The 27,105-nt window shown below is 47.8% G+C and overlaps 1 protein-coding gene across 1 annotated transcript in view; it reads left to right on the top strand.

Annotated features, from left to right (window-relative positions):
- The window catches only part of Appl2 (adaptor protein, phosphotyrosine interacting with PH domain and leucine zipper 2), a 45,846-nt gene that overhangs the window by 14,156 nt on the left and 4,585 nt on the right, over positions 1-27,105 (top strand). The window contains exons 3-17 of the mRNA XM_055627812.1: positions 4,262-4,321; positions 4,788-4,859; positions 8,430-8,517; positions 11,735-11,776; positions 11,902-11,960; positions 12,615-12,761; positions 16,235-16,317; positions 18,475-18,633; positions 19,836-20,024; positions 21,123-21,165; positions 21,247-21,303; positions 21,386-21,474; positions 23,469-23,627; positions 23,792-23,844; positions 26,168-26,342. Of these exons, the coding sequence (XP_055483787.1) occupies positions 4,262-4,321; positions 4,788-4,859; positions 8,430-8,517; positions 11,735-11,776; positions 11,902-11,960; positions 12,615-12,761; positions 16,235-16,317; positions 18,475-18,633; positions 19,836-20,024; positions 21,123-21,165; positions 21,247-21,303; positions 21,386-21,474; positions 23,469-23,627; positions 23,792-23,844; positions 26,168-26,342 (1,475 nt within the window). The remainder of the gene's footprint in view (positions 1-4,261; positions 4,322-4,787; positions 4,860-8,429; positions 8,518-11,734; positions 11,777-11,901; positions 11,961-12,614; positions 12,762-16,234; positions 16,318-18,474; positions 18,634-19,835; positions 20,025-21,122; positions 21,166-21,246; positions 21,304-21,385; positions 21,475-23,468; positions 23,628-23,791; positions 23,845-26,167; positions 26,343-27,105) is intronic.

Consider the following 27,105-nt stretch of genomic DNA (forward strand, 5'->3'; position numbering starts at 1 on the left):
TCACCAGCGATGGCTGCCGGTCTTGTGTCTGCTTCCTTTGGGAACTATGGTTTTCTTGATTCTACTGCCACTGTATAAGACAAGTTTTCTGGATTTTCTGGAGGCGGTGTGTCTCTGCAGGAAGGCACCCTGGCTTCAGTTCTTTCTTTGTCTTACAGCCTTCCTCCTACCCATCTCAGGGTGCTCCTTGTGGCCACTGGCAAAGGTGAGTCTCGTCAGAAAGGCATACTGAGCACAGAGCTGAAAGCTAGCCCCCTGCCAGCTTGTCTCTGGCTGTTCCCAGTGTGCCAGGCTGTCTGTACAGCTCTGTACTGTGCTTGGGGTCCACTTTGCCCATCACTGAGTGTCCACACACTGTCTCTAGCTCTATTCTTTCCCACCGTCTCTCCCTTCCTTGCCAGGGATCTCTTGTGTGCTCAGTAGAGGCCCGTGCACTTAGTAGTCTGAACAGTGAAGGGTGATGAGGGTGTTCTTGGTCCCGTAGTAGACTGCTAGCCCTAGTAGGATGTCACTTCCTGACGCCCAGTACAGGACTGGATGCAGGTCTCCTCCACCTGAAAGCCACCATCCCAACTGGACCCTTGTCATCACAAACCCATGCTCCTCCTCATTCCTGAAGCCTGGCACTTCTTTTTTCTCTGTTCTCCTCACTGCTTTGTGCCACTTCCTCAAGAATTGGTGCAGACTTTTGGCTCACCTTGGGTGTGTTTGGCGTCTCAGTCAGGTTCTCACGTCATCTCCTGATCAGTCGTCCACTGTCCCCTCCCTTGCTGTCTTCCACTTTAGCCACAGGACACTGTTTCTTCACACTCATCCACATACTCCAAGCCTGCTTCCCATGGTTCCCCAACAGCCAGAGCCATCTGCCAGCCTGGCAGCCCGCCTTCTCATCTTTTACTTCCATTTCAGCCTCCTTCTGTGGGTCTTGGGTACTAGGGTGAATGTACCTCTCAGGCACGTCTGTGCCATTGGAACAGACTCTAAGCACATGGCTGTCTGTGACTGTCCCCAGCTGGATTTTCTCCTTGTCAGTCTCAACATCACTATTCATGGCCGCCATGGGTGGTTCTGCCCACAGAGGCTGTTGGTGGTTTCAGGTGGCACTCTGGGCAGTAGCCTCTCTGGCATGGTAAGGTAAGCATTCCCTTGCCAGGAGCTCAGATTGCCCATCAGGCTTGCTAGCACCTTGGCAACAGAATAAGAGGTTCTTTAATGTAGGAGGAGCTTTGTCTTTTTTTCTTATGTTGGGGATCAAACCCGAATCTTTCTGCAGTTAAACATGCTCTCTGCCACGTGCCCTTAGTCCCAGCTTGTCCTTTAAGGATTTCTGGGAAGTATTCAAGTGTGGAAAGCAGCCCAAGAGCTGTTGCAGGGCAATGGAAAGAGGAAGCTCAGAGGGAGAGGCTTGCCTGACATTTGAGGCCCTGGGTTCCAGTATGTCACAGAAACACATGTCTGCATGCACGCACATGCACACACACACAAACACAGCATGATGTTACTCTCAGAACTTCATTGGAATCTAAATGCTAGTCCACCTCTCTTGCCGTCATGCTCCTAGGGAAGTGTGAGCTTTATGTTCCTAGTAAGAAGCCCTCTTAGACCTGCCACTTGCATCTTGGCCTCAGCTCCATTTGTACAGGTTCTGTCTGTCCCCAGGGTGTGGATTCACCAGCTGATACTGGCAGCTCCTTGATGGAGCCTCCATGCAGTCAGGATTAGAATGAGGGACACTGGGTGAGGTTCTGCCTGCTCTGCTCAGTTCTGGGCAGGGGCAGACCCTTTGTGAGTGCTTGCTTCCCAGTGGGCCTCCATGGGAGGAACAGTAACTTAGTTACCTGATGTACCCAAAGGATGGAAAATATTTTAAGGAGAGACCTGGCAGAGGCCACTTGTCCCCAGTCACTCTGGCAGGCAGCTGTTCTGTGTGCTGTGTCCTACCTCCCTGAGGCACTATGGAAGTGTGTCATTGGTACCTGAGTATCATCTACTCAGCATGAGCTCAGTGTCACACAGCAGCTCGCTAGAAGGTTTTCAGATATATTCAGATATATTTTGACATTTCCATGTCAGAAGCATGGAAAAATTGAGGCATTTGCTTGGTTTGAATGTCGAGAGGGATATTATGTTTGTTGACTGCTTCCTGAAGGATTCAGTATGGAGGAGCATTACTATAGAATGAAACATGTGGCAGGAGTTGTGGGAGATGAAGTCAGGAAGGCTAGGAGTTTGTCTCCTTAACTACATAGCAAGTGTGAGGCCAGCCTGAGCTTCTGAAATGCTGAAGAAAGAGAAGAGACTGCGGAAAACAGAGTGTGGAGTTTAGAATCAGACAGAGCTGGCCTCATGTCCCTGCCATGCCACCAACCAGCTGAGTGACTCTGGGAAGGCAGCTCAGCCACTTTGTACCTCATTCTCTGCCTCATCTCTAGTTGTAGTCATTTAGACTGGCCTATAGAGGGACTGCGGCGCTGCCTGAGCAGTCAAGGAAGAGCACTTGCTGCTCTTCCTGAGGACCCACACTGGGTGGCTCCAGACAACCTGTAACTCCAGTTTTGAGGGATCTGATGCCCTCTTCCAGCCACCACTAGCATCTGCAAACATCAGTGTATATGCACACACACTCACACACCTGCAGACATTGGTATATATGCACACACACATCTGCAGACATTGGTGTATAGGCACACACATAAATGGAAAATATATTATCAAGATCAAACAAGGTAGCACATAGAGCATAGTTTCTGGTGTGAACTAAGCACCTGTCAGAATTAGCTGCTATTTAATGATTTTTGAGTGTGCAAATCCCAACCCACAGGGGCCAGCCTCAGGCAGATGCCAACCTCAGACAAACTCATCTCACTTGAAGCAAGAGACTTTTTGTGTAACCCATGAGTGAGGCCCTTTTCAGAGCATCACTGCTGTAGAGGTTGGGTCGGCCACTTCTTCCAGCCTCTGTAGTTTATTGCTTTTTATGACGTGTCCCTCTACACTTAGGCAGCTCAAGTCAGAGCCCTACTTGTGACTTTATTCTGGGTAAGAGGGAGAGAGCCATGTTTCATAGTCATGCCTGCTCCATAGGGCAGACAGAGGTAGCCAGGAAACTATAACCTGTTGTCTGTCAAGAAGGTCCCAGAAAATGGGTTTTGACTCTTAATAGGCAGAGGACACTCATGCAAGGTAAACAAACATACAAACAAACAAACAAACAAAATGTTCCCTTGAGTGCAGGACTTGTCCTTGAAGGAATAGCAGCCCAGAGAAAGAGAGAGAAGAGGCCAAGGCCTAGTGCACTAGTGCCCTGCGACATTCTGTGCTTTGGGATAACCCTGAACTGACCAGCAGCTTGAACACAGCTTTAGAAGCATGAGCTAGGTCTGCTGCATTGGTAGCGGGAGGATGGAGAGTCAACTGTGATACCAGAGGCTAGAGGGTGACAGGCTCAGGGATGCAGGGGAACCGAACTAGCCTGAGAGCCTTGCAGCGCATGCCAGCTCCCCAAGCAGTGCTTTCCTCTGGTCTTCTGCAACGTGGGGATGGGTATGCTTCTGTTCCAGCCATTCCTGGTGCCAGCTCCCAGGGCCATACCCCTCCTATGACCCCACCAGTAAGGCTGAAGCTGCGCCCTGAGTCTGTACATGGCTGTCCCCCTGCTCTGCAGCTCGCTGCGGTTGCCCTCTACAGGCAGTTCCCGAGAGCTGCTCCAGTGCTGCTTTCTGGAGAGCTGCTTCTCCTGGCTGGCTTCCTGCAGGCTCTGCTGCATTAAGCATCTCTCAGAGTACAGCAGGTTCCTGGTGTTGGCCCCTCCTGGTACAGCGGGGTCTTTGCTTTAGGTCCCTCATCATACACGTGGCCACTATTCTGCTGTCCCCTTCCCTCATACATCCATGAGGACTGGGTCTGTTCTGCTCACTCCTTTGTTCACTGACTGAATAACCAGAAGGAGTAGTTTGTTAATGGCCTCATTTATTCTAAATCAAGCTTTAGGCTTTTGATTTCTCTCAGTGTTGCTCTCTAAATATTGCCTAGAAAGAATCTATCAGACGTGGTAGTACAAACTTATAATCACAGTAGGCTGAGGCAGGAGCCTCATAAGTTCCAGGATAGCCTGGGCTACATAGTGAGAGCTTGTCTAGAAAGAAAAACAACCACTTCCCAGCACACATACTTCTTGTCCAGGCTGCTCTAAGGCAGCCTGTTTAGGTGACGATGCACACTGACAAAACTGACCCGCTCTGTTCTTCTCTTCTACCCACAGAATGAAATGTGCCTGGCCACTCAGCAGCTTTCGAGGCAGCTGCTGGCGTATGAAAAACAGGTAACGTGAGGGTGCTGTGCAGTGCTCAGGTCCCCCAGAGCCCCTAAAGACATGTCCAAAGGTACCCTGCAGAAGGGTCCTTGCTCCTACCTCCAGCCATCCCTTTTCTCTTTCTTTTGTCCCAGTGTTTTTTTCTCATATCTTTTCCCACTGATAAGTTGTAACTGGGATCATCCCAAAGCTTCCATGAGGATTCTTCAAGCTAATCCAATACCCACGAGGGCTGCTGGTCTCCAGGAAGGCCAAGCAAGTCAGTACCACCAGTCAGGACAGACTTCTAGAGATACCATGCTGTAGACAGAACAGTGTGGCCAGGGCAGGGTGTTGGTACACCTCTCAGGCAGACAGCCTCTGATGTGCCCCTGGGGGAGGAAAGGAAGATGGTACCGGCCTGAGGTTTGTGGCTCAGTTTCTGGAGTGAATTCCTGCATTTTAATACCTGGCTTTTTAATTCTCTTTGTCCTAGAATTTTGCCCTGGGCAAAGGCGATGAAGAAGTAATTTCTACACTACACTATTTTTCTAAAGTGGTGGATGAGGTAAGACATGGAAATCTTTCTTTATGAACTCTTTCATCTCTTTTTTTGGCTCCCTCTGCATTTTAGAATACCTCCTCAGATTTCTGAGGTTCAATCCATAACAGAGGTGGCATTAGCACTGTATTTGGAACAAATAGACCACAAGGACTTCCATGAATTCAGTTTCCTGGTTTCTCGGGCTACCTTGGTGTGTTTCTACAGCTGGATTGCTTCAAACAACAGGAGTTTATTCTCTGAAAGCTTTGGAAGTCAGGAGACTAGCTCAAGTTATCTGCAAGGCCATATCCTGTAGGCCTAGGTGAACCCTCCCTTCCCTTGTGGCATCTCCTGGTGACTTCTGTTGTGCCTTGGCTTGTGGCAGCACCCCTGAAGGCTGGCTGTGACATAACAGCATCCCTAAAGACTGGCTGTGACTTAACAGCATCCCTCAAGGCTGGCTGTGACTTAACAGCATCCCTGAAGGCTGGTTGTGACTTAACAGGGCCTCCCTGCTGCCCATTTCTCCTCTTCTGTCTGTACCGTTCTTATAAAAACACTGTCACAGAACTCAGGGCCCACCTGGAAATTCAGACTCCTTTCCTTTTAAGCTCTCTGATTACGTTTGTAGAGACTGTTCCACATGCTCTCGTGTTCTGTGTCCCAGGTGGATGTGTCCTTTGATGGGGGCCCAGTTCAACACAAGATTTCATATACCTTTTATTGTATTTGTGGGAAACCATGGTTATCAGAAATTGCATAAATCTTAGCTGTAAGTGGGCTGGGGATGTGGCCAGTAGTACAATGTCTGCCTAGCGTGTGCAAGGCCCTGGGTTTGATTTCAGCACTGTTTAAAATAAACCCTCAGAGCTCCAGTACCAAGACCCTTGTGTAACACTGGGAAGTATAAGAAACTCCAGCTTTCAAAGAGCTGGCAGTGTGGTTGTCATAAGAAACGTGATGGAGAAAGCAGGAAAGCACGTGCAGTAGCCAGGCACTGAGCCACAGTGTTCTGGAGTCTGACATCCACACAGAACTGTACTGCTTCCCTCCCTCACCACAGCACCGCTCCCTCACATCACATCATGCCCAGAGGGATGTTTCCACGGCGATTACAACTGTCAAATCGACAGTTGTGATTAACCATCACACATGTCTCTTCTACTTTGGGGTTTCTTTAAAATATGTCAAGAGGGGGAGCTGGAGAGATGGCTCAGAGGTTAAGAACACTGTCTGTTCCTCCAAAGGTCCTGAGTTCAATTCCCAGCAACCACATGATGGCTCAACCATCTATAATAAAGTCTGGTGCCCTCTTCTGGTGTTCAGCTACACGTTCAGGCAGAATGCTATATAATAAATAAATAAATCTTAAAAGTGAACTCCAGTGATCTATGAGACGGGGGTGGGAGAGCATCCTCGAGGAGTTAGGGCAAGGAGCAGGGCAAATATGATGAAAAGAACATTGGATGCATGTACCTAATTCTCAAAGAACTAATAAAATATTATTAAAAAAATATGTCAAGAGGCCACTGAGGTGGTGAGGGCAATTGCCACTAAGCCTGACAACTAGAGCTCAATCCCCAAAGCCACATGGGAGGAGGGAACTGACTCTTCAAGTTGTCCTCTGACTCCAAAGGTGTGCTGTTGTGTGCATGCGTGCTCGTGCACACACATACACACTAAATAAGTGTAAAAATAGGTTGAAATGGATGTAGAATCTATTTTAAAATATAATTACAGAAAAATGTGAAGTTTTTTAAATTTATTCAATTTATACAATTACTAATTGTGAGTAAATAACACAGGGAGGTGGTGAGATATTTCTCCCCCAAATCACATGAAGTAGAAGTGAGTGACTAAGGGAGAGGGGCTGGTTGTAAAAAGACAGGGCTAGGCCGCCCAGCTTACAGCTGTTACCTCACTGCCTTCTGGGAAACAGAGTGGCTCCCTTGATGGGAGTGGTGTCAGGGGTCTGCAGGTCAGAGTTTACACAAGCCTCTTGATGTCTAGATCTATCTGCTGCCAAGTAGGTCTGGGTATGCAAAGAGACTAGCTTTTGAGGTAGTTCCTCTGTCTGTGCCAGAGCCGGGTGAATGAGAGGTGAGCCAGCTAACCCGGCAGGAGCACACCTGAGCAGACAGGAGAGGTGCGTATGGCCTATTTAATAAAATGTCTTGGGGTGAGATCTTCCTTGTGAGTCATTCAGAAATTTCCTCTTGAGTTCCTGCCTTATCCTCACAGAGGGCATGTTACCACCTCCTGTCAGAGCATCTTGAAGCACACCTGGGCCCTGCTCTTTGCACCATCATCAGCCTGTGCCTCTTAGGCCACACAAAAGGTTGATGACATGAATCCTGTCCTTAGGAAGAAAGTGATCAGGCAGGAAGTTTGCTATCCTGACATGCGTGGTCACTTTCCTGCTTGCTTAATGTCAGAGCCCCAGGCATAGAAGGCATGCTTGTTGATGTTCAATTAGCTGTCGATGAAAAACATTAAATTTCTTGCTGTAGTCATTCTAGGAAAAAACAAACAAACAAACAAAAAACAGCCCCCCAACCCCAGTGGCATTTACTGGTATGGCTGTCTTCTTGCATTCCTATCAGAAGAACATTGCCATACTTCAAGTGGGCTGAGATAAGGAGACATTAATGGTGTTCCTTACCTGGCAAAGGGTTGCCCTTAGATCTTTGAGCAATGACTCTAGAGGGCAAGCCCTGTAGGAGATCTGCATGCTTGGGATAGTGGCATGAATGTTGCTGGCCCTGTTGAAGGCAACCTCGCCGGCTGGAGTTGCTTGCCCTAGTCAACCACACTAGGGACAGTCCCTTTCACTGCTGTTGCTGATGCCTAGTCTACAGAGTGGGGGGGTTTGGGCAGCACTGTGACAGACAGAGCATACGTGTGCTGTATTGTGGAGAAAGATTGATCTCATTCCTAGCCACGATTATATCCCAGCTGTGCCATTCATGTGTGATCTAGATTTAGAGAGTTGTTTGCTTGTGGGTAAAATGGGTATCGTAAATAACTCCTCATTCACAGGGTGAGTGAAAATGCATGCTGTACAGCATGCAGAGCTGGGACACAGATGTCAGCCCTGATGGTGCCATCCGCCATGGATCTACTGGCCCTCTGCAGGGTTTGGGGTTGAGCCACCCCCAGTCAGTTCCCAGTGGGCTGGTGTTTCTGGTGTGGCTACAGCCCTTGTGAGTGAGGTTGCTGCAGGCAGGCGGGCCTGGTGAAGACAAGCCATATCGTCTTGGCACCAATCTGCATTCAGTGCTAGCCAATGCAATATGTGCTCTCCAGGAGGCTGTGGCCTGGTTTGAGAATACAGAGCTAGGGTGTGCACAGAAAGCAGGGGACTGTGAGCCAGAGACCTTTTGCAAACTTCACTGGTGCCCATCAGAGCCCCGCCTCTCATCATTGGACCTCTAGGCCTGTCTTGTTCCATATTTTATGAGGGTGTGTATTTGAGGACATCCAGCTGAGCCACTTAGGCACATGGGAGTGAGTGTCTGTGGTGATCCCCTGCTAAAGTAAAACATACCAGTAATAATGTGTACAATTTTCTCAACTAAGTCCTTTTGCTTTCAGCTTAATGGTCTCCATACACAGCTGGCCAAGCAACTGGCAGACACTATGGTTCTCCCTGTTATACAGTTTCGAGAAAAGGATCTCACAGGTAAAGTAGCAGTACAGTTGCCTTCTGAATATTAACTTACCTAATAGTAATTCTTACTGCATGGCTATTGAGAACGCTGTTTTGGGCAGTTTTGTTCTGCAAACTTTTCTTGATTCTGTGTATTCCTGGCTAACCCGAGAGGGTCCACAGACAAAAAGACAGACATGGAAGCAGATCATTTTAATGTCATGCAGCAGAGGTGCAGAAGGGATGGCCAGGGGCTGGAGAAATCGGTCAGCGGCCTGTCGACTTGTTGGGCCTGGAGGCTCAGGCCAGGGTCCCTGTGTACAGGTGGTCCGCGCTGCAGTGGGGACTGTGTTTGCTAAGTAAGCAGTGACGCTAAGGCAGAAGAGGGAGCTGTTCTTGGAAACCATAAATACTTTGGACTATGAAGTGGACCCTTCAGTGGGTGCCACAGCTTCTCTGAGGAGGATTTGAGGGTGCTGATGTGAGCCCCCAGGGGCTCTTCGGGTACATTTGTGAGCACACTCCCATGAAGCTCATGCTGAGGGCATCTGACTGGGACCCACTCTTGCTTTAGTGATGAGTTTCAGTTTTAAATTAAAGCAGAACCTTACAATAATTTTAGATGTATTTGAAATTAAAAGTTGTCCAAAAGTTGAGTATTACAGAAGTATTATTCTAGAGAAAACTTGGTAATGGAAAACTGAGTCCAAATGACCTAATGCTGGTACCCTCAATTTCATTTATTACTTAGAGGGTAAAGAATTGTATGTGATTATTGAAACAATAAAGAAGATTAGCATGGGGGCTGGAGAGATGGCTCGGTGGTTAAGAGCACTGTCTGCTCTTCCAAAGGACCCAGGTTCAATTCCCAGCACCCACATGGCAGCTCACAACTGTTTGTACCCTGAATTCCAAGGGATCTGACACCTTCACACTAATGCACATAAAATTAAATAAATTATAAATTTTTTTAAAAAAAGAAGATTAGCGTGGCCCCTGTACAAAGACATGAAAATTTGTGAAACATTGCATATTAGGAAAAGAAAAAGAAACATACAAACAAACAAAACAATTGTATTTGAGAAGTCTGACATATACACACACACCACAAATAGAACCTTAATTGAAAAAAAAAAAATGCACATATAACCTTAGGGCTAGAGAGATGCCTCAGTGGTTAAGAGCACTGGTTGCTTTTGCAAAGGACCTGGGTTTGGTTTCCAGCACCCAAATGGTGGCTTACAACTGTCTATAACTCCAGTTCCAGGAGATCCAATTCTGGCCTCCATAAGCATCAGGCATGCACATGGTACACAGACATACATGTGGGCAAAATACCCATACCCAAATAATAACCTTAATTTAAAATACATGTAAGTGTACATTGTTTTCTAGTCAAAGAAGCTATAGTAAATGTAAGGGCAAATATTAAAAATGGAAAATTTCTCCCTTGCTGCCCTTGTGTCACCTGAGGTTGAACTGCTACAAGCTCTGCCCGGTGCTACTTTGACAGCCCTAACACTTCATAATTTAAAAACACAAAGTAACAAACTGGTTTGATGGTGCACACCTGTAATCCCGGTATTAGAGAGAGAGAGTCAGGGGATCAGGAGTCAAGGTAATCTTTGGCTGCAGACCACATATGAGCCCTGCGTAGGCTACCTCAGTAAATCTAAAAGAAAGCCGGTGGTGGTGGCCTTTAATCCCAGCACTGGGGAAGCAGAAACAGCGGATCTCTGAGTTCCCTGTAGATCTCTGTAGACCTCCCTGATCTGCAGAGAAACCTTGTCTCCAAAAACTCTAAAAGGAAAGGGAAGATGAACGAATGTCTATGCTAGGCTGCATGTCTGGGGAGGGGAGGGGCTGCTAGGCTGAGCATGCCCAGCAGCCCTGGTGACAGTGGCCCTCCTTACCCACTTCTGTGCTCTAGCAGCTGAGTTTACAGTTGCTTAGAGTGGCCATTATTTTGCAAATTACTAGTAAAAATAGAAGTTTCTTATCTGTGAAAACCTAATGAAATCACCCTTTTCTCATGACACAAAGCCATAATTGTGAAGTATCTGGCTCATCTGCTGAGACATACATTTTACTGCCTTTTAAATTTTATGTTATTTTCTGCTTTTATACATGGATGTTATGCTTGAATGTATATATGTGTGCCTGCTGTCTCCAGAGGTCAGAAAAGAGCAGCTGATGTCCTGGAACTGGAGTTCCAGATGCTTTTGAACTGGCCTGTAGGTACTTGGAACCAAACCTGGGTCTTGTGAAAGAGCAGCAAGTGCTCTTAGCCGCTGGGTGGTCTCCCCAGTCTCTTAAATGTTTGGCCTAAGCTGGCCTCAAACTCGTGATTCTCCTGCCTCCACCTCTTCCTTATATCCTACCAGCATCCATCACAACTGGCCTTGTAGTCATTTGTGCCCCAGCAAAAGTATAGCTGAAGAGAGCATGAGAGCTAACAAGCTGTGAGAAGATGACTGTGCTGTAACAGGAAGTGAGTAGAGAGAAAGGAGGTGAGAGGGAAGGTAGAGATGGAGGGCAGAGAGCTGCCCAGCACAGGGAAAGGAAGGAAGGAAGTGGTTCTCACACACACTGATAAGGACCATAGACACGGTAAAGTGCGTTGTTGGACACAGTGGCACAGATTGTTAGAGAGGTGAACAGTGTCGCGCCTTCAGAGTCCGTCTCTGTGTTCTTCAGTGTTTCATCTTGGGCCATCATTCTCTTGGTGACCTTTTTGTCATTTTGGTTTTGGGGTTGTTAAGCCATCTTGGTGCATGGTGATCGTGCATGCTGTGGGCTCATGGCTATGGGTATTGGCTTGTGACTGTGCAGTACACCAGTTTGTGTCATTTTTAACTAGCACAAGCAGTGTGTTCACTGGTGACTAATAAGTCAGGTTTCTACAACAGGAAAGACAAGTGGCAACAGGAAAAAAACTGTGCTCTGTCTAGTCCCGCCTACTGTAAGGGGAGATGGCATAAGACACTTGAGGGTTCTTGCTTGTAGGCCAGGTTTCCAGGATGAGTACCTGACCATGTCCTCAGGACTCCACTCCCCAGGAGTCCATCTCCTTCACAGACCATGGGGTGTGAAGTGCCACTGCAGCCACTAGGCCAGGGCCTGAGGGAGTGGGGGCCTGAGGGGCTGTGGGCAGAGCAAGTGCCCTGATTCTCTCAGGAAGGCAGCGCTCTGGCTTCGTGTGGTTCCGTCTTTGCTCTAACTCTAACATGTTTTCTTTTCCCCTTTTCAGAAGTCAGCACGTTGAAGGACCTCTTTGGACTTGCCAGCAATGGTAAGGCGTCTTTCCATTTTTAGGACATGGGCTTTGGCTGTGCGTGAACTTAGTGGGGGCGGGACAGACAATCAGTGTTCTTACCTTTCGATGCTCCTGGATGTTCCCGTGTCTTTTATTTTTAGAGCATGACCTGTCCATGGCAAAATACAGCCGGCTCCCTAAGAAGAAGGAGAACGAAAGAGTGAGTTCCTTCAGGGGCATTGTGTCAACCGCAGCTCCTTTTGTGGCCCCTGTAAATGTGTAGCTTCCATCTGTGTGGTGGAGCTCTTCTTTCTTGTATCTGGACCTTCAGATTCTCCTGCACCTCAAGTGTAGACCTCCACCCAATTGTAAGCTCCAGTGTGGAGCCACTGCGAGTTCTAACCATGTGCAGCTTGGCTTCTGCGCTGTGCTGTTGGCTTTCTGACTCCTGCACTGCTCAGTCACTTACGCTCCTTGTCTAGCTGCTGGCTGAAGTGTTAGCCCCTACTTTCTAGGCATTTTGCTACCACAGGCAACTGAATCTTCATGCATACACTTCTTACTTCTGCTACACAATTTTCTTAAGCTAAATTATCCCCTGGGGCTATAGACTTTTATGTGAACAAAAATGTGTGTGGCTCCGGTACCTGCTGCTCTACCACCTTCCCAAACAGCAGCATTGGGCTCTGCCACTAGGACAGTATGGAGGTGCTGTCACTTTGGTGATTTTTCACTGGGCTCCTTTTTAAGCCAGGGTGGAGCCTTATCTCTGTGCCATTAAATGTCTACGATGAACAAGCAGATGTGTCTGGAGGTTTGTGCGCTTGCAGAACTCTCAGAGCCCGTGGGTAACTTGAAGCTTCCCTTTCCCTAGGTGAAGACTGAAGTTGGGAAAGAGGTGGCCGCTGCCCGACGGAAACAGCACCTGTCGTCCCTTCAGTACTACTGTGCACTCAACGCCCTGCAGTACCGCAAGCGCATGGCCATGATGGAACCCTTGATAGGCTTTGCCCATGGGCAGGTACGGGCGCCCCTTCCCTGTGAGGGGAAACCTAAAGCAGGCAATTCAGAAGCATCGTCATAGAAACAGATGCACCCATCCCAGGAAAGTTACTGGCCTCAGAGCTGATGAGAGCTTCCAGCCAGGTTGACCTGTGAGGCCGTATGTTGCAGAAGTTTTGGTCAGATCCCAAGCCTCTCAGGGAAGAGCCTGCCTGCCTGTCTCATCCAAGAAAGCCAGTTCCAGCTCTGATTTCTACCCAGGCCACATGGCTGGTTTAGAGCCCAGTGTGTACACATTGCTTTCACAGCCTGTGCTGCAGGCTCATCCGGACCCAAGCTGGCAGAACTGGAGCCAGGGTGTGCATGCTCCTTTTCTGCTCTGCACTGTCAGGTTCACCCTGGCCGGGTCATTCCCAGGTGGTATGCCCCTGAAATACTAGTGTACTCCCTCCTGGGGCCTGGGAAATGTGCCTGTCTTTCTGAGGTCTGAAGGAGTCAGTCAACTTCTCCCCCTCGCTAGTGATCTATTGAATATTTGTCTTCAGAGCTGCTCCAGGCTAAGGATGTTGACCCACCTACCATGGTCCAGACAGTGGCAGGGGCCGGCATGAGCTTCCTTCTTTACCCCTATGTGCCTCCCAGCCCTTACGTTGTACAAGAGAAATGTACCCAGATCCTTAGGCCATTTGATAATCTGTGACCAAGATGACTTGAAGAAACAATGTTTTTAAGAGCAGCTACCAGTTTAAAACACACATGAGCATCTCGGACTGTTGTATGCCTTTTAAAAATTACATATATTTCAGAAGAAATACCTCATTGGCTTCACTCAGGGAAAGGGGGAGGCTAGCCATCTGTAAGCAGCCAACAACTGTCTGTCGTCCTAATACAATTGCTACCTATTGAGTGGGAAGTTGACCGAAGTCAGCTTATACCTGCAGGGTGTTATTTGAATAGGGTCATCTAGCCTCTGTGCAGTCTGAATGAAGATGGGTAATCCAAATATAAGCACTATCCTGCTGGGGTCTTCAGACCTCAACAGAGCACCCAGCTTCCTCAAAATGGGCCTTGGGCTGCCTCTCTGTCCCTGCTGTCCGTGAGCTAGGTATACACCTCGGCCCTGGCAGCTGGCCTAGCACTGTTGGAGAATCGTGCTCTTTGCTGTCTGTAGTTAAGTCCTGCCAGCCCTCCCTGGCCTGGCAGCCCTTGCCTTGGGGCAGTAATCCCTGCTCACTTACAAGCCCGGGAGCGCAGAGGGAGGGCCAGTATATTGTATCAGAGCTGCAGTCTGTGGAGCTTGGTTGGCTGGTAGACAGTCTCACAGGACCCAAAGGATAAGGCCAGCAGGTTCCATGCTTTTTTACAGGCAAGGACTACACTACCTCTCCTAGCCAGACTGCTTAAGTTGTTGTAAATTGGTCACAGGAGAGTAGAGAGTAGGTGTTATCACACATGCAGCCCCTGGGCACAGGACGGCGGAGCTGTACTGTCAGTTCCTGGTAGCAGAAGCATCAGGCTAGAGAACTGGGGAGGGACATTTCATATTTCATCTAAAAACTCTCCTCCCTCAAGACACTGGACTGGCAGTTCCTTCTCAGCAGAGCTTTTAAATCCTCACAGAGCTAGAGTTCTCTCAGCTGAGTGTTGCCTGACCCATGAGTAATGTTGGGTGACTCAGAAGCTTGTGCTTTGCCTCACCCAAACAGTTGGGTGTCAGTGTTTCTGGCCCCACCTGTGTTAGCTGATGGTGGTGAGCACTGCATCCCAGGTGTGTGCAGGCCCATTTGTAGAGATTGCACAGGCTTCATCACTGACCTTTTGGGGAGGTCCCCAGAGATCACTTTCAGTTCTCAGGCCTCAATACTGAGGTTTTATCATTTATATAGGTTTTCCAAAATCATATATGTGTGTGGGTGCACATGCCATGGCATGCATGCAGAAAGAAGAGAGGAGCCGCAGGGATGTGTCAAGCTCTGTCATCAGGTTTGGTGGCAAGTGCACTGAGCCACCTCAGCAGCCCTGTGCAGGTCCTAGCACACATAAGGTGACCTCTCATCTGGTATTGACAGGGTAAGTGTAGGGAGTGGAGCTGTGGATCCCCTCTTCATCTGTGCTTGGGACTGCGTGGCCCCAGAGAGCTCACAGTAACTGGAGAGTAAGCCAGAGGCTTAATGAGGTGCTCCAAAGGAGGTCAGCGGGGAAGGATGAGAACCCCAGATGCTGACCGCTAGAAATGCAGAAGGCTGCCTTAAAAGGTGAAATTAACTGAGGAGTTTGGTATTTGATGTTGCAGGGATTGAAATACATTTGTGGTTTTTATCTGAATCCAAGGTCAGCGGGACAGAACCTCCCATGTGGGTATAATCCTGCTCATCAGCTACAGTTATCCTTCGATGACCTAGGGACACTGGTGCACATGTTTTCCCAGGTGTTCTCAGACTACAGGGAAGGGTATCAGAACCCACTGGTAACAGCCCCTGGCCGCTTCGGGAGAGGCTTCAGTTCTGGGCCCACCACCCACGCTTCCAGATGAGGCAAATGCTAAGGCCTTCTGCTGTTAGGACCTTGGTTCACAGCTGCTAAATGCCTGTCTTGAGGCGCATGAAGTGCAGCGCTTGTGCCTGAGGCCCAGACTCGGGAAAGCCTTCAGCAGAGAAGCAGGCTGAGCTTCTCAGGCTGGGCAGCTGCAGAGGGTGTCAGCTGACTTGCCCATGCCTGGCCTTCTCATGTGTTGGAGACCCAGGCCTGGGAAGCGAGGATCATCCTAGAGTCCCAGAAGGCAACAAGTCCTTCCTTCAGCAACAAAATCCAGCAGCTGCAATTTCATTCCAACTTCCCAGGTCTTCAGGTGCCACTTTTCCATGGGCAGAGAAAGCATCCATCCCCAAACCCTGAGGAGAAGGTGTGCGCTCTTTACCTATTTTAGCAGCTGCTTGTTGCCAGATCCCCTCTTGCCTGTGGTGGGAAGAGGCTTTTAGGAGTATTTAGCCCAGTTTTCTGTTTGTCGTAGCTCAAGTCATCTGTCCACGTAGCCAAGGTCCTCAGCTGTGCTGTGTGAGTGTGTTCAGACAGATGGCAGCCCTCGGCAGTGGGTGGACATCTCGTGCTGTACTCCATCACATGCTTGTCTGTGCCCTGCTGGTCCTGAGCATCGGTCATGTGGCTCATCTCCATCTAGTGCAAGAGCAGAAGAGAAAGTGCCTGCTGGCAGTTTCAAAGATTATCAGTCGTGATTATTGAAACTGTTTTGATGGACCAAGGGCTTATTACCTTTTTCAGTCCTGCCTTTCAGCAAGATTGCCAGGCTTCCCTTGCTCCACTGACAAACTGGGCATTCTCAACTGGTGTGGTGGAGGTGATGGAGAGATGCCGCCAGACTGCCAGCAAGAAGGGGCTGGCAGCCACGTCAGTTGTCCCCACAGTCTCATAATTAGAGAATTGGTCAGTTATCTTCCTTGTTGATGTTCAGAATATTGCCACTGTATCTTTCAGATTAACTTCTTCAAGAGAGGAGCAGAGATGTTCTCCAAAAGTATGGACAGTTTCTTATCATCTGTTACAGACATGGTTCAGAGGTAATGCTGCCCTGGCCCCTGCCTCTTCCCCCTTCTGTGGCTTCTGACAAGAGCTGTGAGGTAGCTCATGGACCACATGTGCAGACTAGTTTCACCCTGGGCATGGATGTATCACTCTGTGAATACCTATCAAGGCTGCTGGGCATATTGGATTTGGCGGGGGTGGGGTACAGGAGTTGAGGTGGGGGTATGTTACAAAATAGGAGGAGGAGGCAGGAAGGACAGGGTTCAAGGCTAGTATGGGCCCCATGAGACCCTGCCCCCAAAGAGGAAAACATACAAAGAGATAATAAACGTGGAATCTTACTTCATGTGGAACACAAGAATGTTTTCCTGAAGTTGCTCCATTTCAGATACTTAAGAGAGCCCAGCAGGAATTTATTCAGACAAGTCCGCCAAAGGCAGGCTTAGTTCATGAAGAGTGAGCCCTAAAGAACCAGTACCAGGCACTGGCCTGGCCAGAAAACCAGCAGCAGGGAGAGATACAGATCACACTTACAATAATGCTAGAAAGCAGTTTGTGAAATCCCTTTTCACTTTCTTCCCTTGTAATTTGTTTAGTCACTGGGAATGTTAGAGGAAAGTTATAGAACCTATTACTCTGTAAGAGGGACCATTCTCTGTCATCTTCAGTCTGAGGATTATTTGTTTTGTGTTGCTTGTAGACAGGTTCTCATCTTGTAACCCTGGCTGTCCTAGAATTCACTATGTAGACCAGAGTGGCCTCAAACTCAAAACGATCTGCCTGCCTCTGCTGCTCACATGTCCTCAGAACCCAGCTGAGGTTGAGACAGGCAGCAGGTGGGTGAGGCTTTTGTTTTGTTTTGTTTTAGTGAACCTCATGGTGATAGATTTCTGTATGCATATTAGGAACAAAAAACTTAAAAAAAAAAAAAAAAAACGGCCAGCTTTGAAGAGGAACAAGTTGAACAGTTTCTTTTCTACTATGTTCTTTGGGATCTTAGGAGCTTCTGATTGGTTTAGGATTTTGAGACTGTCTGTATAAGGATGGGGAGAGCAAAGCTGCTACTAAGACCTGAATTGTGTGGCAGATGTCACACTGGGGCACATTAGCATGTCTGAGGAGACAGTAGTCTATCAAGAGGCTATTCTATCACACAAGCTGGAGACCTTCAGTGGGGGCTGTCCTGCACTGCGGTTGTCCTCCTAGTCTGTTCTCTGCTTTGCCTGCGCATGGTGGCGCACACTTTAAGTCCCAGCACCTGGGAAGTAGAAACAGGAAAACTCTGAGTCTCAGGCCTTTGGCAGTGAGTAGCAGGTTAAGCCAGTGAAAGTTCATTGATTTGATCTGCAGTGTCAGCCCCGCCATCTCAGTAGAGAAGTATCTCGTACCTTTAAATATAAGAAAAGCCAAACCCTCCCCTAGACAGACTGAGAGCCGGGTGGAAGGTCCAGGTGTAGAGAAGGGAAGCCCTGAAGCACTGACCTTGAGGAACTGGTCAGTGTGTCTTTACTGCACACGCCTGTGTAGCTCCTTCTGAAAGCCTTGGTTCTGTCTTATGTAAGCTCGTATGGGACTCCGTATCCTAGCGTACGTTCCCAGATATGTGGGCCATCTGGGGATTTCTGTCCTAGACTTTACAACCAATATCTGTCACCAGTAGATGAGTCTGGTGAGGCAAAAAGAATAGCTCCTGTTTCAAGCAAAATTCTAAGATTTCTCCACATGGACATACATACAGATGAAGCCGGGGCTGTCACCCCAGAGCCTGCATTGCCTCCTGTACGTCTGTGAGCAGTCCTCCACCAGTGAGCCTGTGCCTTCTCAGCGCAGTGTGTGACTGTCGCCTTGGCCTTGGGTATCCCTGTCTCTCACAGCCTTCTCAGACCCTGAGCTAGGCAGTGTTGTCCACTCCTTTCTTTACGGATGGACGGACTTTGGTAGCCTACCTGTGTGGACCCTCGCTCCTAAGATGCATCAGCAGAGCTGAGTGTAGTCCACCAAACCAAAGTTCTGGAATGGTTTGCTTACGTCACTTCAGGTAATGCAGCTTTCTGGGCATTAGTAAAGAGTGTGAAGAGCTGTGGCTACATGGGAAGCTCAGCTCCACCTGTAATGCAGGACGCCTCAGTGGGTGAAGCGGGCTCTGCCACCCATGGCCAATGAGTGGCCAATGACTTACCTTCTGTCTTAAGCATTCAGGCGGAACTGGAAGCAGAGGCAGACAAGATGCGTGTGTCCCAGCAAGAGCTGCTTTCCGTCGATGAATCTGTGTACACTCCGGACATTGATGTAGCCACACCACAGATCAACAGGAACCTCATCCAGAAGGCTGGCTACCTCAATCTCAGAAAGTGAGAGTGCCTTTCTGCCTTTTGCTGAACTTAGCTTTCCCTGGGAAGTGGCCCCAGAGGCTGTTTCTTATGTGGCCAGTAAGGCCTGTGGGAGCTGGTGCACAGCAGAGGATGACCTCCCACTCCTGCCTGACTTGGGAAGCTTCTGGGCCTAAGTCCCAAGTGACACTGAGACATGGCCGAAAACCAAGCCATAAGAACCTGGGGTCAGTGCCCTGGACCCCAGGTGCTGTTGCAGACCACCCTTGTTTAAGCACCGTGGTCATTTATATATTGTCAGTCCAGACGAGTGATTTATAGCCCTCAGCCCCTGCTGGCTGACGGGTAAGAGTAATAGCACAGAGACCCATGCTGAGGCAAGAGCCAGGCTCAGTCAGATCCCTCCAGATTGAATTATACCTTTCTTGGTCTTGTCTTTAAATGTCCATCTGGAATAAAAGATTGTCAGGCTTAACTGCTTCTGAGACCCCAGGAGGCTGTGGCCGAGTGTGGAGAGCATCGGCATTACGGCTGATTCCTGGCTGGATGTGGATGGTCCCCATCTCCACCTACTCCATTGCTGTCTGATGAGGTTCTAGTATGTGGGGAGCCCTCCAGCGTTGGCAGTTGCCTTTTTTCTAAAAACAAAGTATTGAGGAAAGACACTTGGTGCTTTGCATATAGTTGCTGTTTAGTAAATATTAAACCAAATGTCTCTATCATTAGACTTAACTGAGGAATGGCAAGCTCTTTTCTCCCAGGCTTGCCAGTGTGGGACAGCCCAGCAAATGAGAATGGCCTCCAGTTAGAGCCCCCAGGTTTGGGGAAGAGGCAATGTGATCCTCGTGACTGGTAGAATCAGAACAGTTCGGCTCTACATCCTAGAGAAACGGTGTGGGTTTTCAATACCTAACAGTGATAGGCAGGTTCTAGTGAAGGCGCGTGTGGAAGCCAACTATGGCCACATTATGGGGGTGAGGGGCAGGCATATTTGCCTGCATAGCTGGCATTGGTGTTGCCATTCCTCATGGGAGCAGAGCCTAGTGTTCCTCATGACTCAGGCAAAGTGTGTTCCTGCCTTGATTCACAGAGTGAGTTTCAAAGTTTTCTTTTAATGCAAAGGCATTTCTAAAATGCTGCCAGGTCTAAGAACAGGCAGCACGGTGTGGAGGAGCTGCTCCCATGTCCTAGTGCTAATGGACCTTCACACACAATTCCCACAGCAAGACAGGCCTGGTCACCACCACCTGGGAGAGGTTGTACTTCTTCACCCAAGGCGGGAACCTCATGTGCCAGCCCAGGGGAGCCGTGGCCGGAGGCTTGATTCAGGACTTGGACAACTGCTCTGTGATGGCGGTGGATTGTGAAGACCGGCGATACTGCTTCCAGATCTCCACGCCCAGTGGCAAACCGTATGCCTCATATCTTCTTAGCTCAGTTCCCAAGGGCCAGTCCTCCCCGGGAGAGACCACATTCCAGCTCCTGTTCTTTCAGAGAATGGTTTTCGGTTCTCTGTAAACAGAGACTACAGGGATCCTGCTCACCTTACTCAGGAGCCCCAGCTCTGTGTCTTGGGAGGAGAGATGACATACGTATATTCAGTAAAAGTAGAAGCAGATCGTGCCAGCAGAGATCGGAGAGAAAGCTGTGACTCCTGTTCTCAAGGGGCAAGGCTGGAGAGAGCAGGCAGGAAACTGTCCAAGCAGTCCACTTTAGAGCCAGAACAGGAAGTGTGAGCAGAACATTCTGCTACAGATGTGTCTTCTAACCATGCTATCCCCCACACCTTGGGACCTTAGGGTCTCAAAGAGGTCATACCTGAAAATGTGGTAGCCTGTAGTTATCAAAGTAGATCCCATCCCAGTGGTTCCCCTCCCGGGTAGAGCTCCAATTGTTTCCGTTGTTTAGAGTTCCAAATCCAAGGAAATACCTCAGACTTTGCCTGCCTGGAGGGTGGTGGTGGGAATAGTGAGAGCCCATGGGTCAGCCCTTCCCCAGGTTAGTAGAGCAGTTAGACACTCCTTCTTCTAACAATGGCCAATGGCTCAGAACTAAGATGCCCAGATTCTTGTCCCATGTAGTTCTTGAACATCCATGGGCCTGGGTCTCCTAGAAATGGCATTTCTCAGACATGGCATCCGTGTTCTGTATACCACGGATGGAAGGAACTGGTAGTCATAAAGTCTTTAAACAGGCTAAGGCCATCATAAAGGTGGATTGTCTTCAGCGCACAGACTCTCAATTCTTAGATACAAAGTTGGGAAGAGGCAGGTACTGTCCTGGTGCCGTGGATCATCTAAGAAGAGCATCAAGGCAGTTTTCACTGCAGTCAGAGGCTAGGTGATCCAAATCCAGCCTTCTCGTGTACAGAAGAGAAAGCTGAGGTGGAAACGATGCAGGCCTACAACCCCGTTCCCTTCCCTCCCAACGTGCTGCTTTCCTGGCTTCAAGTTGTTAAAATGGACATTCCTCAGTCCCTTGAAAGCATTGATGCAGCTTGTTTATTTCAGGGGAATAATTCTCCAAGCAGAGAGCAGAAAGGAATACGAAGAGGTAAAGCTTTGTCTACCTCACCTCTGTCCTTGTGTGTGAGTAACTGGGATTGATTCAGTATTTTATCTAATGCCTCCACAGTGGATATGTGCAGTAAACAACATCTCCAGGCAGATCTACCTGACGGACAACCCAGAGGTAATTAGCAACTGCCTGCACTCCACCGGCAAGGTAGGCATCCCTTCCTGGACTGAGCGTGTCTCCTGTGGCTTACGTGTAGGCAGTAGCCATCAAGTTGAATCAGACGGCTCTTCAGGCGGTGACTCCAATTACAAGCTTTGGGAAGAAACAAGAAAGCTCCTGCTATAGGTAACTAAAGGACGAGGAAAAACTAGCTTTTGTGGAGTCTGTTAGAAATTTGAAATGAGTTCCTCCTCACCCTCACAACCCTCCAAGGATCCCATTGCACCCTGTGCAACAGAAGCAGTAGTTGTGGCCAGCAAAGCTAGCAATATGCCCACATTCACAGCACAGATGGGTGGAGCCAGTATTTAGACCTGACAGACCCAGTCCATTGGGCCAGACTCTTAGTACAAGACAGACATGCATCACAGCACTATACACAGTCACCTGTGTGTCCATGTTGCTAGATAAGCCTTCTCTGCACATACATAGTTTCGTATGTGCATCTCCTAAGTTCTCGCATTACTATAGTTCCATAATTCTTTTAATAAGTCTGTCATCACTTATTAGCATTGAATATTTGGGCTGTCTTTCTGTTAGCTGTTCTGTTGAAACAGAGAGAGGAGGGAGACGAGTCTCATTAGATCACCTGGGCTGGCCTCAGATTCCCAGCAGGCCCCCCTTGTCTCGGCCTGGAATTCTAGGCTGAGACAGTTGTGGAATTCTAGGCATTCTCTACCACACCTGGTTTTGGTTTTTTCCTTAACAGAATATTTTCATGCATACAGCTTTTCCTCTGAAAGATGTATTCTAGAACTCCTACATTTTTATCTCAATGGGAATTTTCAAGGTAGTAGAGGGCTGTCTTATTTGTTGTTTAATGGCATCAAGGGGCATATTAAAATCAAGGCTCTATTCATGTCTTTTAGTGGCATGGTAGAAGGAACTCCATCAGATGTGCTACAAATACTTATTGGCCTAGAAGGAAGTCCTAGAAAACTTAATTGTGTAGCTCCTTGGGGCTCATGCACTTGGCATTGGGTCCATGAGACAGAAGAGTAGGTAAGGCCACCAGATAGGTTTGGGTCATTGTAAAAAGCTTTGGTAATTCCTGCTTAGGAATTACAGGCAGTGGGACAACGCTGGAGGAATCGAGAAAAGAGGCGACAGTCAGAACGAGGTTTACAAAAGTTGTTCCGCATCATGATGAGATGCTGGGCAATAGGTCAGTGGGAGAAGGGGACTGTCTCTAGGCTGGGCCATCAGGTTTTGACCCACACTTCACTGACTAGAAGTCTGTCAGATAGCAATGCAGCTTCCATACAGTGTTCAGTGAGGACATGTTGGAGAAACCAGAAAATGTTGAAGTAAAAATACCAAGTGAAAAGAACATTGAGTGCTTTTTATGGTCCAGACTGTGTAAGGGATGGAAATGCTGTGACATTCCATGCCCTTCAAAGGAATCTGCACGGTACCTTAAAAAGGATTTTTAAAGGGTAAAGTTAAATGACAGCATTCTAACCTTGAGAAAGGGAAGAAATGGGACAGTATAGGACAGGCTTTTCGCCATGCAAGGAGCACACTACCTTTCTTGGCGGACACTGTCTCTAGACGCATGTGGGCCACGAGCTCACGAGACACAAGGGGTGCCAAACACTGACTTACTGAGAAGTGTCACACAGTTCAGAGAAGGAACATCTGGCATTGTGGTATGACTTGTGCTGGTGCATGGAGAGTTGGGTAAGCCCTGGAAGTGTGCTTTACACAAACAAGGAACACAGGGTGTGTGGTGTCTCTCAAGTGGTGGGTGTAGTGAGTGGAAAGGATATTTTCAGGAAATTACACATAGGTACAATAAAATGTCAGGTCCAGAGATTTTGTTCTTTTGGCTAACATGTTTTCTGTACCTACTATGTATCAGTGTGTAAATGTGAGTCGACTGTAGCCTCAAAAAACCAAAATCTTTAAGGAAGAGAGGTTAGTATGTAAGTCCTAACATATCGCCCAGAATGTTGAGCAACAGAAGAGGTGAAGGGTTTTATTAGCCAAGGATGTGAGGTTGAGGAGGGTTTATTTTATAGAATGGACTGGTTGAAGCCTCCCTTGTATTTCAATATGTAAAAGTCACATCAGCATTAAACAAGTGGCTAAATTTGTTCAATTTTTTTTTTCTCTTTTAGTCAAAACATGAAAAATTCAGACACAGAAAATGACAAGATTGTTCCCAAAGCAACAGCAAGCATTCCTGAGACAGAGGAACTGATTGCACCTGGGACACCCATTCAGTTTGACATTGTACTTCCTGCAACAGAGTTCCTTGACCAGAACAGGGGCAGCAGGTATGACCTGAGGTAGCCATCTCGGGAAAACGAAAGCTAGCTTGTCTGTGTCTTTACTCACCACCAAAGACTGCTACTGTGATGACCTCCTGACTTAGAGTTCAAGTGCTAAGATCTTGTTAGCTGCAACTGTCAGGACTGCTGACCTCTGGCTATTCCCCTAGGCGCACCAACCCTTTTGGTGAGACGGAGGATGAGTCATTCCCTGAAGCAGAAGGTAGGTGCCCAGCCTCGTGTTCTCTTTGGCCTGTACAAATGAAGAGGCCCAGAAGGCGAGGAGCCATGTGTCAGAGCTAAGATGTAGCACAAGGGCTCAGACTTGACCCTCCAGTTTGTCCCGTGAAAACTCGGACAAAGAGGAAAGCATCTATGGCTGTCTTAGCTTCAGCCAAATCATGCCCCTTTTTGAAGTTTCTGCTCAGAGATACTATCAAATCTGAATCTGTTATTATATTCTTATAAAGCAGAGTTTCAAAGAGGAAAAATGGTCATAATTAATATGGAATCTTGGTAGCTGAGGTGGTAGCAAACATCTATAACCCCATCACTGGGGAAGCTAAGACAAGAGGATCACTCATTTCAAGGCCTCATTCAATGGAGTGGATTTTGAAATCTGAGCCAGGACAATTTCAGTATTGAAGCACTCACAAGATCTCTAATACAGCTTCCGGGTGGGAATCTCAGGCTGTTACTAGAGTGGAACTCTTCTAATGACTCCCCTCAAGTTTAATAATGCTTAAGAATTTACACAAGAGGCCAAGAGATGGCAGAAGAGATGGCTCATGGTGTTGAGTTCAATTCCCATTCCTCACAGGGCAGCTCCAGAGGATCCAGCGCCTCTCGGGCCTCTACATGCACCAGGCATGCACAGTGCACATACATACAAAGGTACTCACACATATATTTTTATTTTAAATTTGCATAAAAATGGCTAGAGACAAGACTCAGCAGTTAAGAAGATTTGGTGTTCTTGCAAGTTGGGTTTGGTTACCAGCACGTTATAACTTATAACTGCCTGTAACTTCCAGTTCAGAGATCTGACTCCACCTCTGGCTTCCACAGGCATACACATAGGGCATACACATACAAAATTAAACCTTTAAAAAAAGATTTGGGTAAGCAAAGTTTTTGCTGTTTTATTAATAACCTGCTTTAAGATGGTTCTAGATACCTGGCCAACTTTGCACAGTCCACACTGTACTTCCGATTAAGCTGGGTGTGATGGGCCATACCGAATAATCTCAGAACTAGAAAGGCTGAGGCAAGAGTCACTGAGATCAAGACCAACCTGGCCTATATGGCATGACCCTGCCTCAAATAAATTAATACTGTTTATGTAAAACTAACTCCAGATCCGGGCACACCTTTGATCCCAGTGCTCAGGATGAAGATCTCTGAGTTCATAGCCAGCCTGCTCTATGGAGCAAGTTCCAGGACAGCCAGGGCTACACAGAGAAACCCTTGTCTTAGGGGAAAAAAAAAGTCCACTACATACCATTAAAAAAGTTACCGTTTGTAGCATGTCAGACTTGTTTTTAACACAGTATTGTTAAGTATTATTTTTCAAACAAGGGTGGAGAAAGACTCACTTTTAAAGGATGGAGTCTTTAATTATCTTTCAGTTGTTGCTCAGTGCTGTCAGATTGTGCCATCATTGAACCTGTAATACCAGCTATTTGGGAAGCAGGAGGATTGTGAGTGATAAGTATGGAGATAGGGTTCAGTGGTTAAGTGGGCTGGTTGCTCTTGCAGAAGACCTGGGTTCAGTGCCCACATGGTGGCTGACAACAAAAGCTGTAATTTCAGCTCCAGGAGAAGCAGAACCAATGCAGTGCCCGTGCTATGCTGATATACGTGCAGGCAGAACACCATTACACATGAGATACATACATAGAAGGGAAAGAGTTAGCTTAAAAACACCATTACACATGAGATACATACATAGAAGGGAAAGAGTTAGCTTAAAAAAAAAAAGAGCACCAAGTTGAGGACTTGATTGGGCTATAGCTTAAGTCTAAGGCTAGGCCAACGACTTCTGAGAGCTGGGGGTATAGCCCAGGGTAGAGCACTTGCTTTATGTGCACAAAGCCCTGGGTCCACTCCAAATACTTGGGGGGAGGGGAGTCAGAAAGAGACACCTGCATTTCCATTAGGTTATGGAACGTCACTGTGGCTCTGTGGTAATAACAATGTGTTCGGATTAAGCGTGACCTAGTGTTAAACCTTACTTCTGGTAATCTATTCTGAGAGCTGGTGGGAAATGCTCATTGACATTGAGTAACAGATGCCACCTGCTGCCCACATTCTCATTTTATAGCTGGGAAAACAAGGACAAGTGTTTCTCTCTGTTGATGCTCCAAATGCAGACAGTAGAGGGCCAGAGCTTTCGCAAAGCTGGGCTTGAGACAGCCGTGCTGAAAACTTGGGGTAGAAGGTCCTCCACAGAAGTAAGACCTGGGTCTCCACCAGTTGTCAGGCTCCTGGTGCAGTAGGACAGCCGCACGCTCATGTGATGCTGAGTGGAGCATGTTCTCTTGCAGACTCTCTCCTGCAGCAGATGTTCATCGTCCGGTTTTTGGGGTCGATGGCGGTGAAGACAGACAGCTCTGCTGAAGTGATCTATGAGGCCATGAGACAAGTGCTGGCTGCTCGGGCTATTCACAACATCTTCCGCACGGCGGAATCCCATCTGATGGTCACCAGCCAAACCCTGAGGTACCTTCAGTTCACCTCAGACTTGACCTGAGTCCCTGGTGAGGACTATTTACCAGGCTGGAATGTTAGTGCTAGCCGTGTTACCTGTATCCGTTCTGCATTTTGATATAAAGGTGCATTCCTAGCAAGAACTGGCTGGGGGAGGTTGGGGCAAAAGGACTGACGCAGCGAGAACCCGCTCTTAAGATTACTGTTAGTAGTAAGTGTAGGTTGTGTATTCCCTACTGGAGATGCTTGGGACCACCAATCTTTCTGACTTTGTTTTTTTGTTTTTTGTTTTCGAAGTTTTATATACATCTTCGGGATGGGGCCTAATTTTACACATAAAATTTGTTTCATTTGTACCTTATACATATACTTACTATGCAAAACATTTTTAATACTCATGCACCGGAAACAAGGTTTCATTCATAGTGTGGAATTTTTCTCTGTGGTGTCATGTCTGCACATTTCTAACCTAAGTTTTCAGGTTAGAGATGTCCAACCTGGGCCATCCCTAATGGTGCCGTTGCCATGCAGTCATCTTATCTCAGAGCATTGTTTTTAGACACTAACAGCAGAGAATACCAATCTATCTAAACCCAAGGAGCAAAAGAAACTTTTTTTCTCTATTGTGCAGAGGGCCAAAATACAGACACCTCGCAGCACCCATGTCAACTCCAGGGATCAAACTCAAGTCATGAAGGCAGGAAACCTTTGCCTTTGCTTGCTGAGCATCTTGCCAGCCCACTTAATTATTTAAATCTGCCTTTTCTTTTGAACT

Source organism: Psammomys obesus, unplaced genomic scaffold, assembly GCF_907164565.1.
Source record: "Psammomys obesus unplaced genomic scaffold, mPsaObe1.curated_primary_1811, whole genome shotgun sequence".
NCBI lineage: Eukaryota > Metazoa > Chordata > Mammalia > Rodentia > Muridae > Psammomys > Psammomys obesus.